The 16,555-nt window shown below is 43.5% G+C and overlaps 1 protein-coding gene across 1 annotated transcript in view; it reads right to left on the bottom strand.

Annotated features, from left to right (window-relative positions):
- TG (thyroglobulin) overlaps positions 1–16,555 on the bottom strand; it is a 145,648-nt gene that overhangs the window by 127,177 nt on the left and 1,916 nt on the right. Inside the window, exons 3-10 of the mRNA XM_062504085.1 lie at positions 15,772–15,869; positions 15,109–15,312; positions 14,718–14,877; positions 10,233–10,339; positions 8,996–9,139; positions 7,036–7,221; positions 2,855–3,919; positions 670–1,257 (exon numbers count right to left, since the gene is read on the bottom strand). Coding sequence (XP_062360069.1) covers positions 670–1,257; positions 2,855–3,919; positions 7,036–7,221; positions 8,996–9,139; positions 10,233–10,339; positions 14,718–14,877; positions 15,109–15,312; positions 15,772–15,869 — 2,552 coding nt within the window. The remainder of the gene's footprint in view (positions 1–669; positions 1,258–2,854; positions 3,920–7,035; positions 7,222–8,995; positions 9,140–10,232; positions 10,340–14,717; positions 14,878–15,108; positions 15,313–15,771; positions 15,870–16,555) is intronic.

Here is a 16,555-nt window from a genome sequence, read left to right as displayed (position 1 = left end):
CTTCACTCCCTTTATCTCCCACTTGCCCACAGAACTGGAATCTCCACCAGTCCATTGTCCTATCTCTTTTTCACAGTTGGAAAAGTGCCATGGGATGAGAACAATTTCAGTGATGGCATTTATAACACAGGTCATCTGCTGGAGTAATCCCAGAGAGGGCCCAGCACCTTAGCAAGAAGGTGTCTAGACAGAGAGCTCACTGAACTTCAGTGCTGGCCTCACTCTCCTCCTAGTGTCTTCTAGGGAATATCTGTTACTCTTGACCACATAATAAGAAACAGTAAAGAAAATCCATCTTGATTCATTTTAAGTCATTCTTGGAAGTCATTTACATTAAATAATATTCCTGATTTTTCCATAAAACTCTTCACACTTTCTAATATCCTTTACCATCTGGCTAAGCATCTTCTGCAAAACCATTGTATGTTCAAACTCCAAATTATAAAATCTACACAAACTTGATATGGAACTTTATTTCTCCTTATTCCCAAAGCTCAGCCACCCCTTATTTACCAAAATGAGTCACCCTACTTCTGACGTCCAGCAATAATGGCAGTGCTGATGATCTTTCTGACAAGTTATTGTCTGCCATTCACAGCAATTGAAAGAATTTCCCTCTCTTGTGGACCAGAAAACACTCCAACTTAAATGCCAGAAATTGTTACTTACACGCTGGAACCTGGTTCACTCCTGCCTTTGTTCCTTCCAGCTCTCCTCCTTTGCTGTCAACACACCAACAATCACGAAGTTCAAGGTGGCCTAATGGAGCACTGAAATCAGTATAGGGTCCTGGGTAGTAGCTCAGCTGCTCAGTCAGAAGCTGCCAGAACATATATGGGTCCAGCAAAATGTTCTCAGATGCACTGGTCAGGTTTCCTTTCAGCACTTGAGGCGGGAGATCCGTGAAGGAGGAATACATGGAGAATGTGGGGAAGACATTCTGGTGCCCAGCCTCATACAAAGCTTTAACAAAAGCTGAAAAACCTCCAGAGGATGCCTCTTTATACCCAGCTATTATGTTCAATAGATGAGGAACAGGCAGGGGCTCGCCTTGGTTGTTCTCTGCAATCCACCTCTCGTACCACTCGAAGGCTTGCTCGGGAGGGCCACTGCACTGCACCTGCCTCCAGCCACCCTCAGCATCACACTGAGGGAGGTGAAGGCTGGACAGCTGAGGGACAGCACTTGGGTCTGACAACAGGAGCTTCACAGCCTTGAGAAACTCCTGACCAGCTGTTACTTGGCAAGCACTCGGGCCTGGGAAAAGAAAAACGTGCACATCTTCTGAATGCACTGAAGATATACAATACCCCTGTTCTCTAGTACAATAAACACCACTACTGAAACTTGGTCACTCAGCCCAATAATAACAACATTCCTGGCCTGTTACTAAGAGGGCTTAACAATATCAAGGTCCCATGCTGAACCAGGGCAAGATTTCCAAAGGGATGTGAGCCTTCCAAGATGAATACAGATATGTTTTTTATTATATTTGTGAGTACATTAGATACTTGTAGTTCTTACTGGGGGGGCAGGTGCCACTAAATAAATGCCTTCCTGAATATGTTTACATAGATCAGGTATTTTCAGACATGCTTGGTAATCAGGTTGTTACTTGTTATTCAACCAATCTGCAAAAACAACAGTCTGAATAGTGGGATAGTACTGATTTTATTTCCCCTTGCACTGAACCAGAATCTTAAGACTGCGTGTCCTCTCTTCCTACGCTCCACTGAGCATTGCTGCTGAATATAAAAATAACATCCCTCAAAATACCGGAGTAAGTTTGGTTGGAAGCCCTTTCTGCCATCTCCAGAGCCAAATTTCACTTTGCCACCAAGCAGCTCTACAAACCCGGCCAACTATGGGAGCTCATCTTCTTTTGGGCAGCAGAGAATTCTAAACCTTTTTATTTTTGGATTGCACTGCAGGTGGGTTATTAGATATAAATCCCCTCTCAGTTCAGATCATTACAACAAACTCCCCACTGCTTCTGCAAACTGCTGTTCAAAAGAGCTCCCTCACTATGCACCACTCTCCACTGCTGGACACTGCTATTTCTTTCAAAATGAGAAGTAGGCTCTCCTCTTTGTTTATTCTCCCTGTTGATGTGTTGTTCCCAGTTCACAGAAACTTGACAGACCAATATCCACTGCCTATGTGCTTCCTTCTTTCTTCATATACCATAAAGAAAAGGGCAAGAAGAGGAAGTTCATAGTCTATCAAGCTGATGTCAAAAGTCATTTGCAACTCACCTTTTTGGCCTGACTTTGTGAGTTATAAGAAACCTAGCAGCCATTAAATCCTCCTCTTATGTTTGGAGTCCTGTGATATCTTACCAGTTTGAGGATATATTCTTGAGCTAAAAAGACTAAACCATGTTCATAGTTTAAGGCAGTGAAAATATTTAGTTCTTATGAAAAGATGAGCCAGTGACCATGCCCAGGTGACTTGGTCTGGAAGCAGGAGTTTTTCACAGGGCAGGGGTCACATTCAGTTCCACAGATGCTCCAGATCTCCTGGGCATCATGGGTGTTACACATTCCAGCTACACTCTGAGGTAGAGACATGCCAATGGCATGTTGAGTAACCAGGCAAGATCTCAGGCTCCTCTGCTTTGAGTGTGCCCACCCTACACCCTGACCACCTTCAGGACTTGTGATATCAAGGTTGACACACACTGTATTTCCCACTATCTCCCTGCCACAGTAAAGCTGGCTTGCTTTCCTGTCAGGAGACAGGAGATTTGCATACATCATCCATTTATTTCCAGATGTAATCAGAAACTAAGAAAGAATCATGGAATTCCAATACAAAAGAAAGCATATTTAAATTCCCAGTCCCTAAGACTTACATTGCATCGCCTTTCCAGCTTTCCCCTTTATTCCTGGAAGGGTCTTGCCATTCAGATCAACACAGAAGCAATCTGTCCCATAACACTGGAGTGGCAGAAAGTCTCCATCCTCAGTACAAGAGGGAATAAAGAGATCTGATCCTGCAGGCAGGCTTTGCTTCAGGTTTTTCAGGTTTCTCCTTTGCTTCTCACACTCAGTGGGACACCTTGGGCGCTTGCCTTGACGTCTTGAGCCTGGAACCTCCTTACCCGAAGTGTCCAAACACCAGCACTCTCCTGCATAGCACTGAACTTCCTCATACCTCCCCTCCTTGGTGCATGATGGAACAAACAGGTCCCTTGGCTCCTCACCACAATCTCTGGATCCCAGTGCTAGTTTCACCACTTCACCTAAATCTTCAGCAACGCTTTTGGGGACAGAAATTACTTGTTGGAGAAAAGTAAAGAACTCTGGTAGTTCCAGGACAGAAGAAAGGAATTTCATCAGCCTCTGATTGTCCTGCAGAGTTACCGTGCGGTCAAAGCTGCCCACAAGAGGTTTACTCAAAATGGAGCTCCCCTTTGATACCTGCAGTGACAATGCCTCAGCTGATTCCAGAGGACCTTGGCCATTATCCATCTCTGACACATCCTCCTGTGGGAAAAACTGGCCAATGCTGTGCTTCCCACTAGTGCCAAGCACCCCTGTGAAGTTAAACTGGATCAAATTCTTCAAGAACCTTCCTCCAAAGAGGTTTTCTTGAAAACGCTTTGGATTGGCAGTAAATTGCAGTGCCACTTGAGCCAGTTCCCTTGATGGGAACATCCCTGTGATGGCTTCACTAAGGGTGGTTTCCAGCTCATGGGTCTGGCTGGCAAACAGGCTTTGTGCAAGTGGGGATGACAATCCAGAGTCCAGAAACAGCTCCTTGAAAGAGGGAAGACAGGGTCTTGAAAAGCCATCAATTTTGTCCGACTGCTTATCTGGTGTGGAAAACAAATTGGTCTGACTGAAGAACCCAGCAGGGCCATAAAGGAGCCTCGACAAGGCCTGTCGGCGCTCAGAGATGCACGATTGCTCCTCACCTAGAGGAAGATTTCAAAAAGAAAAAAGTACATTTTGGAACCTCCAGAACCTGCAATTATATTGCTCTATTTCAAGCAGCTGGGACAAGAACAACATTAAAATATAGATTAACCTGCTTCCCAACTATGAATCATGCACACTGTTATGGAATTTGAAATGTTAGTGCCTATGGTTTGCAAATAAAATTCTCTAGTCAAGACCCAAAATGAAAGGAAACATTCCTTCCCCGCTGCTGTGTTTTCTGCTCTGTGGTCTTTTACCATGGTCTACCCATGGCTGAAAGAATGAAAAATGTCCTTCCCAAATATTTTAGCTCTCTAGTAGAATGCCTGTTGCTAATAAAAACCTCCAATGATCCAGGTGAAATATGGGAACCTAAGGAGAAATAGACTGTGGAAGAACAGAAAGTTATTTTAAACAATGCCCACTAATGGGGAAATTGTGGAAGTTTCCTAACTAGATCTTCAGTTTCACAGTGAGGTGTTCATTGCAAGAGGTTTGAAAAAGAATTGTTAAAATTAGCTGTGACAGAGTGCTAAGCACCAGATGGTATTCATGAATGAGCTGTAAGGGAAAAAATACAGAATTTCAACAAAAATAGTCAAGTGTTAGAGTACTGAGGGTACCAACAGTGGCCATGGGCACCCATATCCTGGGCTAAGCTGTGTCACAGGTGTAGCTGCATCCAGCTCCATCTGTACACTGATACACAGGCAGCAATAGCTCCAAGTTAGGATGCAACACACTGAAGAATGGAACAGTGAAAAAGGACAAACCTTATGGCTCAAAAGACAGCAAAAGAGGAAACACTTGGTAAATATAAAGACACCAAGAATCAGACAGACAGGATAGTTATAACACTGACTGCATCTCTGGAATGCACACAGCAGCTTAACTCACATGCCACACAGTTACATGTCCTTGAAAAGTAGCAGAATTATAGAGAAGGAAGGCAAAAGTAGCAGAGCTATAGGCAAGGGGAAGCAAAAGTATTTTGAGGACAGAACAGCTTTTCCAGCATGAGACAACATTCAGCCTGGACAAAAAAGAAAAATGTGAAAAAAGGTTTTTTAAAAACAGGATTCTCCACATCATTCACAACAGGAAATTATTATTTAGTATTTCTCACAGTGCAGAGAAGTCCAGATGTAGACCACATAATTATCATCATGAAATTTATTGACAGAGAGTGCTAGGAAGGATAAAAGGTTAGAGGGCAATTAGGTAAATCCCTGGAAGATAACTCCATAGGGAAGGGCTGAACACAATGATCTAGTGCCAAATACCCCTGATCTGGACTCAGCCTCCAGTTTGGGGCATCTCCCACTTCCAGGGGGATATTTGCCAGCTATGTGCATTTTCCATGTTTCTCACTCTTCTCACTCAGCACCACTGCTGTCCCTGTTGGGGACAAGATGGATAAGCAGCTTTAGTCTGCTCCAGCACCAGCTCCCTTGGGCTCCCCACTCTGTCTCCATTTATTCCATAACCAAGCGGTATGATAAAGCAGGCACAAATCCTGTTAACAATAAGGATAAAAGCTGGAAACCTAAAAAGCTACTAAAAAGATAAGCAAGTAATCTGATGTTCTGTGATTGACATCTTTCTCACTCCTGCTTTTGCACCCTTGTGCTCTGCACTTCCTGACAGGAGCTGAGGGTCCCTTCCCAGAAGTTCTTTTGTAAAAGAACTCTGTAAGATGGGCCCCTTCTGTTTTCAATGTTGGCTCTTGGTTAGAGGGATGAAGAACATTCCTCAGAGGGACCATAAGTTAGTGTAAGCCACAGTTCCACAAGAACAGTAATATGAAACAAATGTAGGATCATGGGTCATAAACACTCTCCCCTCCTACCCACTGTTGAATCAAATCAAAACAGAGGAAGAAAGAATTAAACACCAAAGGCACTGCTGGTGTGAATCTACTGTAAAAGGTCTGAAAAGCATGTTCCTGTCAGGACTGCATCTACATAGGTTTTCAACACAAAATAAGAGGAGAACTGGAGACACACACATGGCATGTAGCTGTCTGAAGACTTCAGCTATAACCTCATGAAATACCTTCTGAGGAGTTAATCTGTGAAACCTCTGCAGAAATTTTTCCCTGCTTAAATTTCCTGAGCCTGCCAACAAAAGCTTCAAGCAGCCTGAAGTCATTGTCCCCCTTTCTTCACCCCCTCTCCTCAAAAAATTATCAGGAGGGCTCAGCAAAGCATACTCTAAGAGAAAACAACCAGTCCCAACATATGGTGAGGCCTCTCAGAGGTTCCCGTGTAATATCCCTGGTGATCAGCCTCGAAGGCACGCTGAAGTTTTCATTTCACAATAAGCCTGTGTGTGCCCCGAGTGCTCTGAGCACTTGGAGCCGTGACACCTAGGGCAGATTCCTCCTCCTTTAGCTGCATGGGAAGCTGTGCTGTGTCTCACAGACAGAGCAGTTGCATTCCCCCAAGGCAGCCCCCACATGAGGACACTGTGCCCCAGCCCTTCAGCACAATCCTGAATATTTAGGTAATGCGTTTCAGAGCAAAGGTTTTTAACTTTCCTCCTCCCCTCCAGCCCCTGGACAATTCTGCTGTCATTTCCATTTGGGGCACTGATTTGACGGTGTATTCTCTGTGGAATCTCTCAAAGCCCTAACTTATACACCTTTTCTGAACTGTTTGTTGGGTGTTTTTTATTACATGAATTGGCAGTTTTCATGGCAAATTATGCAGTGACAGAGTTGGGAAAAAAAATAGAATGGGAGATGAAATTCCACAGCATTTCACCAAAGGAAGGAGGTAAAACACAAAATCACCATCACTTGCTTCCTTATATTACCCCAGATATTGTCACTTAACACCTCAGTTCCTGGAGTCAAGAGCCAGATATCAGAGCTTCAAAGAAAAGCCTTGCTGCATGCAAAAGCAAAAGCCTAAAGAAAGATCATAACAGAAAAAAAAAAGCAGTATGATATTTAATAATTTATTAGAATGTGACTCTGAACTGCAGGGAGGTTTCAAGATCTTCGAACAGCAGGACCTGTCAGAGCTGAGAAAGGAGTTGGTCAGTTCTGTTTCCTTCTAAAGACACTGAGAGATGGGTTCATTTTTCCTTTGGCAGATCTCATACATACCACAGGCTGGGGGCTGTCCTCGCCTCCTCGTGCCTGGGATCTCCTGTCCCAGGCTGTCCACACACCAGCACTGTCCCCCTTGGTGGCACTGCCTGGGCGTGTAGCCCCCACTGGCACTGCAGGATGGCACAAAGGGGTGCTGGAAACGCAGGGCTGCAGAACGCTCAGCCTCACACCTCGAGGGGCCTGCAGGGAAAAAGTTTAAAAAAATTTTTTAAAAAAGTAAAGCAGGGAAAGTTTAAAGTTTCACCTCTGTCTGATCCCACTGTTTGCCTCTTTGGGAGAAAAAAAAAAATTAGGAAAAAATTTAATTTCCTGATCGTTTTCAGTGATGCACCAAGTACCAGCTCAAATCGCAAATTCTCCATCCTCTTTTCCCATTAAGAACTTGCCCCACGGTTTTCTACTGTAGGTATTAATTTCTGAAAACTAAACAGAAGATAAAACCTCGACACATTTTCAGCCATAGTTGCAAGAAGGCAGAGGGGGAATATTTCTCCCAGGGAAACTTGCTGGAGGCTGGGGGAGCTCTAGTCCTTAGTGGAAAAGCAAAGTTGGTCAACAGAGACAAATGTACAGCTTGGGGGACTGGTTTGAAGGCAAACATTAACATTTCTGAAGAGAGTGAGGCATTGCTCCTGCAAACAGATCTGGGCCTGACTGTGGAGATTTGGGCTGAGACCATCTCATTTCTCCATTTCCTTCTGCAAGGATCTGAAGACCTTATTCCTGTCAAACTGGTCTTAAAGGCAGAGAGGGCAAAAATTTAGCAAGCACATTTTCTGGGGTATGATCTCTCCAATACAGGACTTTACCCTCTGAACAGAAATTTTGCTTGTTTATATTAACCTGCAATCCTACAGCCTGAACACTCTCACCTTCAAGAACCTTCCAGCTACACCCAGCTACGCGAGTGAGGCAGCGAGAGCAGTGTGTCAGAGCAACCTGTTCATCCAGGGGACAACTCTTCTAATTTGACTGGCTTTGGGTGACAGTGTGAGAGCTTCATAAGTCACCAGAGCATCCCCCTCGGTGGCTGATGAACGAGGTCACATCTCCATCTTGTGGCTGGTACAGCTTCATCTGTGCTGACAGCGGCTGCAGCCCCAGCTACAGCCAGAGCTAAGCCAAAACCAGCGTGCAATGCAGAGGGAAGATGCCTTCCAGACTTCCCAGAAGGATCAGCTTGTCCCAAAGCCAGGAAAACTGTGTGACTATAAGGCCAGAAGACTGACATCAGTATCTGCTTAATATTTTTGGTGATGCAACTCCTCAGCAAGAATCAGAAAGCAATGTCGGAGGAGTTTGGGACTTTGAGTGTGAGGATGAAGTATCACACAGAAGATTCAAGGCAGCCCAGCCAAGGCAGTTTGCTTTGGGCTCTGGTCTGGGAGGGAGGAGGTACCTGACCTTCTGTCCTGCAGAGTTCATTGCCTGTAAGTGGAGAAACTCTCTCCCCACATGCCTGCCCTGACCAGGGAAGGAATGGGCCCAAGGGCGGATCCAAAAGTTCAGCCTTGCTGGACAAGGCTCTCCAAACTCTTGCGTGGCCTCCTGGGAATGGAGTGTGCTGTGGTGAGTGCAAAATCCTTCCTGTTTCTGAGAGTACCAACATAAATTAGGGAGTATTTTCTCAGGCTTTAAATTTAATAAATTTTTTAATTTAAATTTAATAATCTCAAGGCAAGAGATACGGAGAGTTCATGGGATTTCAAACAATGTGATCTGCAGGCACATTGCATTGATCAGAGGGCAGGCTCAATCTGCTGATAAAGAATATACAGTGCAGAGGATAAAAGCCAGCTGCAACTCAGGCACCTTGATTCTTGCACTGAAACTGTGAAACTAATATGTTTTTAGAGCAAAAAACTCCTAGAACAACTCTCCCCAACAGTTGCTATCACATAAAAGCTCCAGAACTGCCACCTGATTTACAAAGCATCTCCTGGGTGCCACTTACACCTGAACTTGCCAGAGGTAGCCAGCTGTACCCCCAGGAATCTCCTCTGCAGGATCCGATGGATGCTGCTCTCCGTGAACGTGCGCGCAGGCTCTGGCACAGAGAAAACCGTGTCGTAAACTTCATCAAGCAGCAGTTCCAAGCCTGGGAAAGACAGACTTTTAGAATAGGGCCTGCTTTTAAGACAGAAGTCACCCTTATACCAGAGGAGTAAAACTGGGAGACTCTCAGGAAAAATAAATTCAGTCCTCTAAATGAGTCAAATGTAGTTATACTGCAGAACCCTAATGCACCACACCCTGCACCCTGTGCTGGGTGTCCAGGCACCACCTTTATGCCTTGACACCTACCAAAACAAGCAGGAGAAACATCCCTTAACTGGCTGTACGCTGTGGTTTTGTGAGGTTCAGCCTGCAGTACAGAAATTGATGGAATTTTGGAAACAGATGTTACCAAAACCAACTACAAGTCATTTTGGTTGGATATTATAAACCAAGACATCCAGTAGTTTCTCTGAGTGCTCAGAATTTTTTGAGAACTTTGTTCTTTTCTGGGAATTAAATGTTGAAGTTCTCATCTATCTTCTAAATTTCAAGATACTGTGCTTTGTATTTTCCCCTTTAAAACAAAGAATAAAATTAAAACCACAGTATCTAAGGAAGGACTGGAAATTCTCAACCTCCTCATTCCTCCTTGCTGAAAAAAGAACATTCTTTCTTCTAAAGCATCCCATCAGCTATTAACATGCATAAATCCTGAGGCTATGAGAGAAGAGGATGTCCCTGCCCATTGTAGAGAGGATGGACTAGATGTCCTTTAAAGGTCTTTTTCCAACACAAACAATTCCATATTCTACCTAAGCAAGAAGAGTTCATTCTTCAGGCCCTTTATATTCCCCTGGATTTTCTAATAGGACATATCAAATATGACACAGCTTTCTAGTGTGGGCAGAAAGTGGACATTCAGAAATCCTATTCCACATCCCAAAGAAGACAGGATCAGCTCCCAGACACCAACTCCACTCATTGCTGACTGAAGCTCTGCTCGACAGGTTGAGATTTCATTAGTGAGCTCCAGTCCTTCCCATGAGCACCACATTGGTCACATTGGTATTACCCCTTGTAAAACTGAAATTGAATTTCCAAATGAATCTGAAGACTGATAGTTGTTATTTTTCCTTTCCTTTGGGAATTCAACAACACCCAGATTAAAGGATGAGATGCTGGAAGGCACTTACCTGTGTCTTCTAACTCCCTCCCCAGGCTGTCCACACAGTAACAGTACCCAGAGATCTCTGGGAATGTTTCCTTCACCGAGCTGAATTTTTGGAAAGCTCTTGGGAGCCTGGAAGAAAAAGTAGGGTGCTGTGAAGAGCCCAGGGAGACCCATCAACCACAACAAAGTGACAGCTGTTTCCTTCCTGATTTTGTAGGAGGATGTCTGCAGAGCACAAGGCCAGTACGAAATACTTTGGTCTCCTTTTGGCAACCAGGCTCTGACATGATCCAGATCGCTCTTTCAGCAGGATAGCAACTCTCTTAAATGCCATTTTTCTAAACAAACCGGGGATAATGTCCCTTCAAACAGATTTCTGAGCCTTCCTAAGTATGTACCCAGCATCTAACTCACTTCCAATTCTATTCTCATCTTCAGAAGCCTGTCAAAGAGTATGAAATAGATGGGTGTTGTCTTAATGTTATTACAACACCCATTCATTAGCTCTTCCACAAATCTGCATGAGATGGCAGAATGCCTAAAATCCCAGGTTGTTTCACTCTCCTTACATGTCTTGTATTATTTCTACACTAAATTAAGTACAAAACCTGATAAAACCCTCACTAATATCTTTCATTTTCAAGGCATAGCTCAACAGATTATGAAGAAGGGGATTTTAATGTGCAACAAGATCTGACTTTGGCTTCTGGAGATCAAAGAGATGGTTTCCAGTGTAATATTCTAGGAGTGACAACAGCCAGAATCCAGCAAAGCAATTATTTAAGAGAAAAACTTAATAGGATCCCAGTTGGAAAAACCATAATAAACGTGGTCTTAAATGACAGACATCCTAGGGTTTCTCCAAGCAAAAGATAAGTTTTCATAGTTTCAAAGTGCCGAGTTCTAAAACCATCATATTATTTTACGGACACATCCCCTTGCTCTGAAATACTACAAAGGTCTGGTGTCCTAGCTGCACATGGTTTATTTGGAAAAACCTAGCAACAGAGAAGTGGAATTTTCTTCTCAAAACCTTCAGAGAGTTACACAAATTGTTTTTTACCAAGGACAGACACTCAGCAATAAGATTGGTGGATTAGGCACTGATTGACTGGGGAAAAACAGTTCACAGCCACCCTGTGAAACTGTGACCAGGCTCAATTCAGTGCCACACTCCAGCAGCTTCAGGGATGCTCTAGAACCTGTAGCCTGAGAACAGCAGTGAAATGCTTGTCTGGCTCAGAGTTGGCTCTCAGGTGAGCTGGGCAAGGGGCCTTTGCCACCTCCAAGACTTTGCCTGAATCACCGAACATTCTGGGTTGGAAGGAACCTTAAAGATCATCTAGTTCCAACCCCCCTGCCATGGGCAGGGGCTGCTTCCACTAGACTAAGTTGCTCAGGGTCCCATCCAGCCTTGGCCTTCAACGCTTCTAAGGATGGGGCATCCACACTGTCTGTAGCTAACCTGTGCCAGTGCCTCACTACTCTCACAGGAAAGAATTTCTTCCTAATATCTAAATCTAAACTTACCCTCTTTCATTCCAAAGCCATTCCCCTTTGTCCTAACACTAAGTGCATTTGTCAGAAGAGCTTCTCCACCTCTCTTATAGCCCCCTTTAGATATTGGAATGTGCTATAGTCTCCTGAGAGCCTTCTCTTCTCGAGGGTGGACTCTCTCATCCTGTCTTCGTAGGAGAGGTGACTCCTGGGACCTCCACCACCGCCTATCAGGAGAGCTGAAGATGTTACTGCTTCCACAGGACATCAAAGCACAGCCTTGGGGAATGTACAAAGCAGCAGCACCTCTGCCAGAGGAAGAGTCTGCAACCTCAGGGTTGTCCCAGTGTTAGCCAGCAGTGCTCCTTTCTCAGAATTTGTACATCCCTGTGTAGTGTTGCTTTGCTCTGGCACCCTTCCTCATCTTCAAATTAAAAATCCACTGACTCCCTCCACTTTGGATTGTCAACCCCAACTCCACTGCTCACACTGGCATGCTGAGAGATCAAAATGTCACACTTCAGGGCACAGAGGGACTTCTGCCAGCATGAAAACAATACAATTTAAGGTATAAACACATGAATAGCATATTCCCATAGTCTTCAACTTGCACATGCACATAAACAGCTTGGGGTGTTTTAAGACTTTTCAGCTCCCCTGGATTATCATGCACTGTCGACTGCTCAGTCAGGAATAAAATCTTTTTTCTGCACTGCTCATGTCCTTGGAGCTCATCACCTCAGCATCTCAACCTCTATCTGAGTGAAACAGGATCCAATGAGAAAAATTCTGCATCCTGCTTTCTTTGCTTCTCAACATTAAAAAGTCACACACACAATTAAACTATTTTGTATGTATATTTGGGGGGCGGGAGGGGTGTAGTCACATCTTGTCATTCTGGTTCTTTTTGTTCCAAGTTGAGAATAAAGCTAAATAAATTATATAAATAAAGGTAATTAAATTAGGCCCACACAAACATGAGGGCAAAACTGTTCTCACCTTATGTGGAAAACCCAATTCTTACCACATTTTTTATTTTCTCAGACTCTTTAACCACAGACATCAAGAGGAGTAGCAATACCATAGAATTCCTCATTTTTCAGACAGTCCAACTGTGACTACATTTAAGTTACGGATAAATTTATAGTGTCTCTATATGTTTCAACAAGAATGTTTACACTCAAAAATACAAGAAAATAAGTAAACATGAGGTTGTTTGCCTTCAAAATATGAGTATCTGCTCTTGGCTTCCAGCAAAGACAACTCACTACTGATTATAGCAAGAAAGTAAAAAAATCTCCCTTGGATTTTGAGCTTTTGATAATTTCCATCAATCTGCTACAGGGCACTCTATATGGCTGCCTATCCAGGCAGGATCTGGACACAGTCCATGCAAAAGAAGTATCAGCAGCCAAGCCCTCCAGGTGAGGCAGGAAATTTGGGCTCATCTTTCTTTTTGGAAATCTTCTGTTCAGGAAAGTCTTAAGCTCTAAACTTCTGAGTCTCTCCATTTGTTTGCTTGAGGGAGGTGGTTTAACATGCTGGCTTATTCTGGAATATTTATGAATGTCTAAGGAAAAAATTGGAAAAAAAATTAGGATGATATGTCTAGATATCAAAAATCAGCCTGTGGAATCAAAGAAAGTTTCTTCATTGGTTCCATATGAACATAAAATATGGGTTAAAATCCCTGTTCAGCTACAGCCCTTTGCTGTGGAACTCATCCCTTCAACTCTGCATGCTGCCCTGGTTTGGGGAAGGAATAATGACATTTCAAGCAGGAGTAATGTGAAAATAAATATATTATTGGCCTGAAATACTCAGATATGATCGTGACAGGTTAAGCCAATGCCATAATTAGAAGGTAGACAGCTGGTACTGAAATGATCCTGCTGTGATTAATTACATGACATGGACAGAAAATAAATCCAATCTCACAGGTATTTGCAGGGAAGTCTCCCAGTGGGAGGGGGAAAATGTCAATTTAAAGCATTGATTTCTCCACTGTAATTGCTTTTTCAGCATTTCAACACTCCACAGACCAACAAACAAAAGAGCTGGATTATTTTGCTCTCACCAAAATAACCTCTCCTGGAGCTCTGACAAATTTTCGCTGTGCATTCAGACCTGTCCTTCAGTTTTACTTAAATTTAAAAAAAGAGAAAACCCTCCAAACAGCAAAACTGACATTTACAATAAAACATCCTTGCTGCTACACAGCCAAGCCACAATGAGATGTTATGTTTAGTGCACTGCCCTCCTGCAGGGAAACTGGTGCTGGCTGAGGTGCCAAATCAGTGGCATTTCACGAGACACTAAAAGGCTGCCGAACATCTGTGCCAAAACAAATTCCTATCCCATCAGTTCCCCTTGCCCATCCCTTATGTGTCCATCTCAGTACTAATTCCCAGCTCCTCCACAGGACAACAGCTTCCTGCCCCACAGACAAGGACTTCATCTGGTGTTGTGAAGCATTCCCCAGCCCTAAAGCCAGTTGTGCACCAGCACAGTCATTCAACATTTGCTGTTTTACCCATGTGAGCAACCCTGGCACTGCCTCATATTTAGGCAGGTAAGAGGTTCTCATTATCAGATGGAACTTCATCTTTGCATGTTATCACTTGTCCATATGGAATTGTCTTTCCTACCTCATATGTACATACAAATTCCTCTATTCCTTCTGAATTTATCTCATTTACTGTTGCCTGACCATCTCAAAGTAGCCCTGGCTACTTTTCCAACTACAGATCACAATGTGGTATCCAGTGCTGTGTGAGGACACACAGATTAGATTGCAGGGATGGAATACATATTACTCTTCTTTAATCAGCAGATTTAATTCAGAAGAAAAAATGGGTTTTTAACTTGGTCCATTCTTTAGCAGAAAAAATCATAAGATGCAGTTACAGAATAATGGCTCCTTGTGGCAAAAATCACAAAGAAGCAGTCAGCCAGTGCCTTGAAGGGGTATGCAGGATTACCTTCCTGATTCAGAAGCCTGAGCTCTTACCTGTTGTAACTATGAACAAGATCAAAAACACTCATGTCTGTTGTGTTGACAAACTTGCACTGGACAGGTAGAAACTCTCCATCTGCTGAGCACTGTGGTGGGCTCTTCTCCCCAAACCCGTGCAGGATGCGACGATCTCGGATCTCACAGTTCCCTGGACCTAATGAGGAAAAGAGGTAATGTTTGTTTGTGTATTAACTTCCCACAAGCAGCTGAATGGCCACCCTGTTGTTTAAAAGGGGGTTACACTCCTTACACTGAGCAGGGACACTGAGGTGCATCATCTTGTTTTTATAAAGAGGAGGGAATAATCTCAATAATCTTATTGGTCCCTATTCACACCAAGCCTTTCAAACCTACAAAACTCATCATTTTGTTGAATATTACTTACACTGTGCTGGCCTTCCTCTTTGTCTGGTGCCATAAATCTCCATTCCTTCTGGATCTACACACCAGCACTGCCCCAGCTCCATGTCACACTGCACCTCATCAAAAGCCCCTGAATCCAGGCACTGAGGGATGTAGGAGATGCTGCTGCTGTTGATGTATCGGCTCACCAAGATCCTCTGCTTTTGCAGCTGGCAAAAAGACAAGCCTGAAGTACCAGAGAGGGGCACTGTTAGAGGCTCTTGTTGGGCACTGAATCATTTATTGAGGCAACATCTGAGTTTTCTCAGAATGACAAGTCCTAAGTCTGCCACTCAGGCAGCATGAGGACTTTGATGGACTTGAGGTTATGAAAATTGGTATAGTGAAGACCACCACAGATGGGGTTGAAGCTCTCCAACTCAAAAGCCATTACACTAAATCAGTCTTTCATTCACAATTTGTCTTACAGTGACTTTCATAAATGCAGACATCAGGTGTATCAGTTTTCCATGATAAGCCCTGAAGAAACTCCAGAACTTCCATTAGAAAAACCTAGCAAATTTCCCCAAACTAGAGTCCATAGAAGTCTGGGGCTAGCCTTTTTTTTTTAATTATTTCACCAGTTCAAATGCAGATTTAAATTGTTCTTACTCAATCTGAGCAAAAATAGAAACTTTTTACTTACAAGATATGGGATATCCATTCTGTTTGCTGCCCGGAACCTCAACACCATTCTCATCTACACACCAACAGGAAAGACCATTCCTACTGCACTGGACTGTCCTGAAGAAGATCACAAGTAACATTTTATTTCATGTGTGTATAGTCCTCAGTCAGTACCAGACGTAAACAAAACCATAAAGCAAGCCAAACCATATCAAATACTTTAAAATCACAAATAATGCAACTGTCAAGAGCTGCATTTATGATGACTCTGATCATTGGGAACCTTTAATTCTAGTAATTCTCTGACTGCTTCAGGAATTGCAGATATGTGAATTGAAGTCATTGAGGAAGCAAGCAGGTTGGACAGAACCCTAATTCTCATTATCTGAGATTCACCAAACACTTTGAGACAGTTTCTAAGTCAAGTCTAGAATGATCACAGCTGCCCTCAGAGGCAAAAACAAGACAGAGAAATTACAATCTGTACTCAACCTCAGCTTTAGCTTCTTGCACCTTCAAGCTGCTCTCTAAATCACTGCTCTTTGTGTGCTTTTTAGTTCCTTCGCTGCCTTTAGAAGGAAATCTGACTGTGCCAGTAATGAGAATGGATGAGTTCTCAGTCAGCTGGCTGAGCTGTATCAGCTGGCACACACATTCACCCATGAGCACGTGCAGGAAGCACCACACTGCAAACTGCACCAAGTATTTGACATGAAAATAATGCTGCCAAGATTAGCCTGTGAATCTTAGAGTGACCTCTTAACCTGAAGAAAAATTCCAGTAACAGGGGATTCATTTGGGAG

The sequence above is a fragment of the Cinclus cinclus genome, chromosome 1 (assembly GCF_963662255.1).
Source record: "Cinclus cinclus chromosome 1, bCinCin1.1, whole genome shotgun sequence".
NCBI lineage: Eukaryota > Metazoa > Chordata > Aves > Passeriformes > Cinclidae > Cinclus > Cinclus cinclus.
This window is presented reverse-complemented; position numbering and strand designations above follow the sequence as displayed.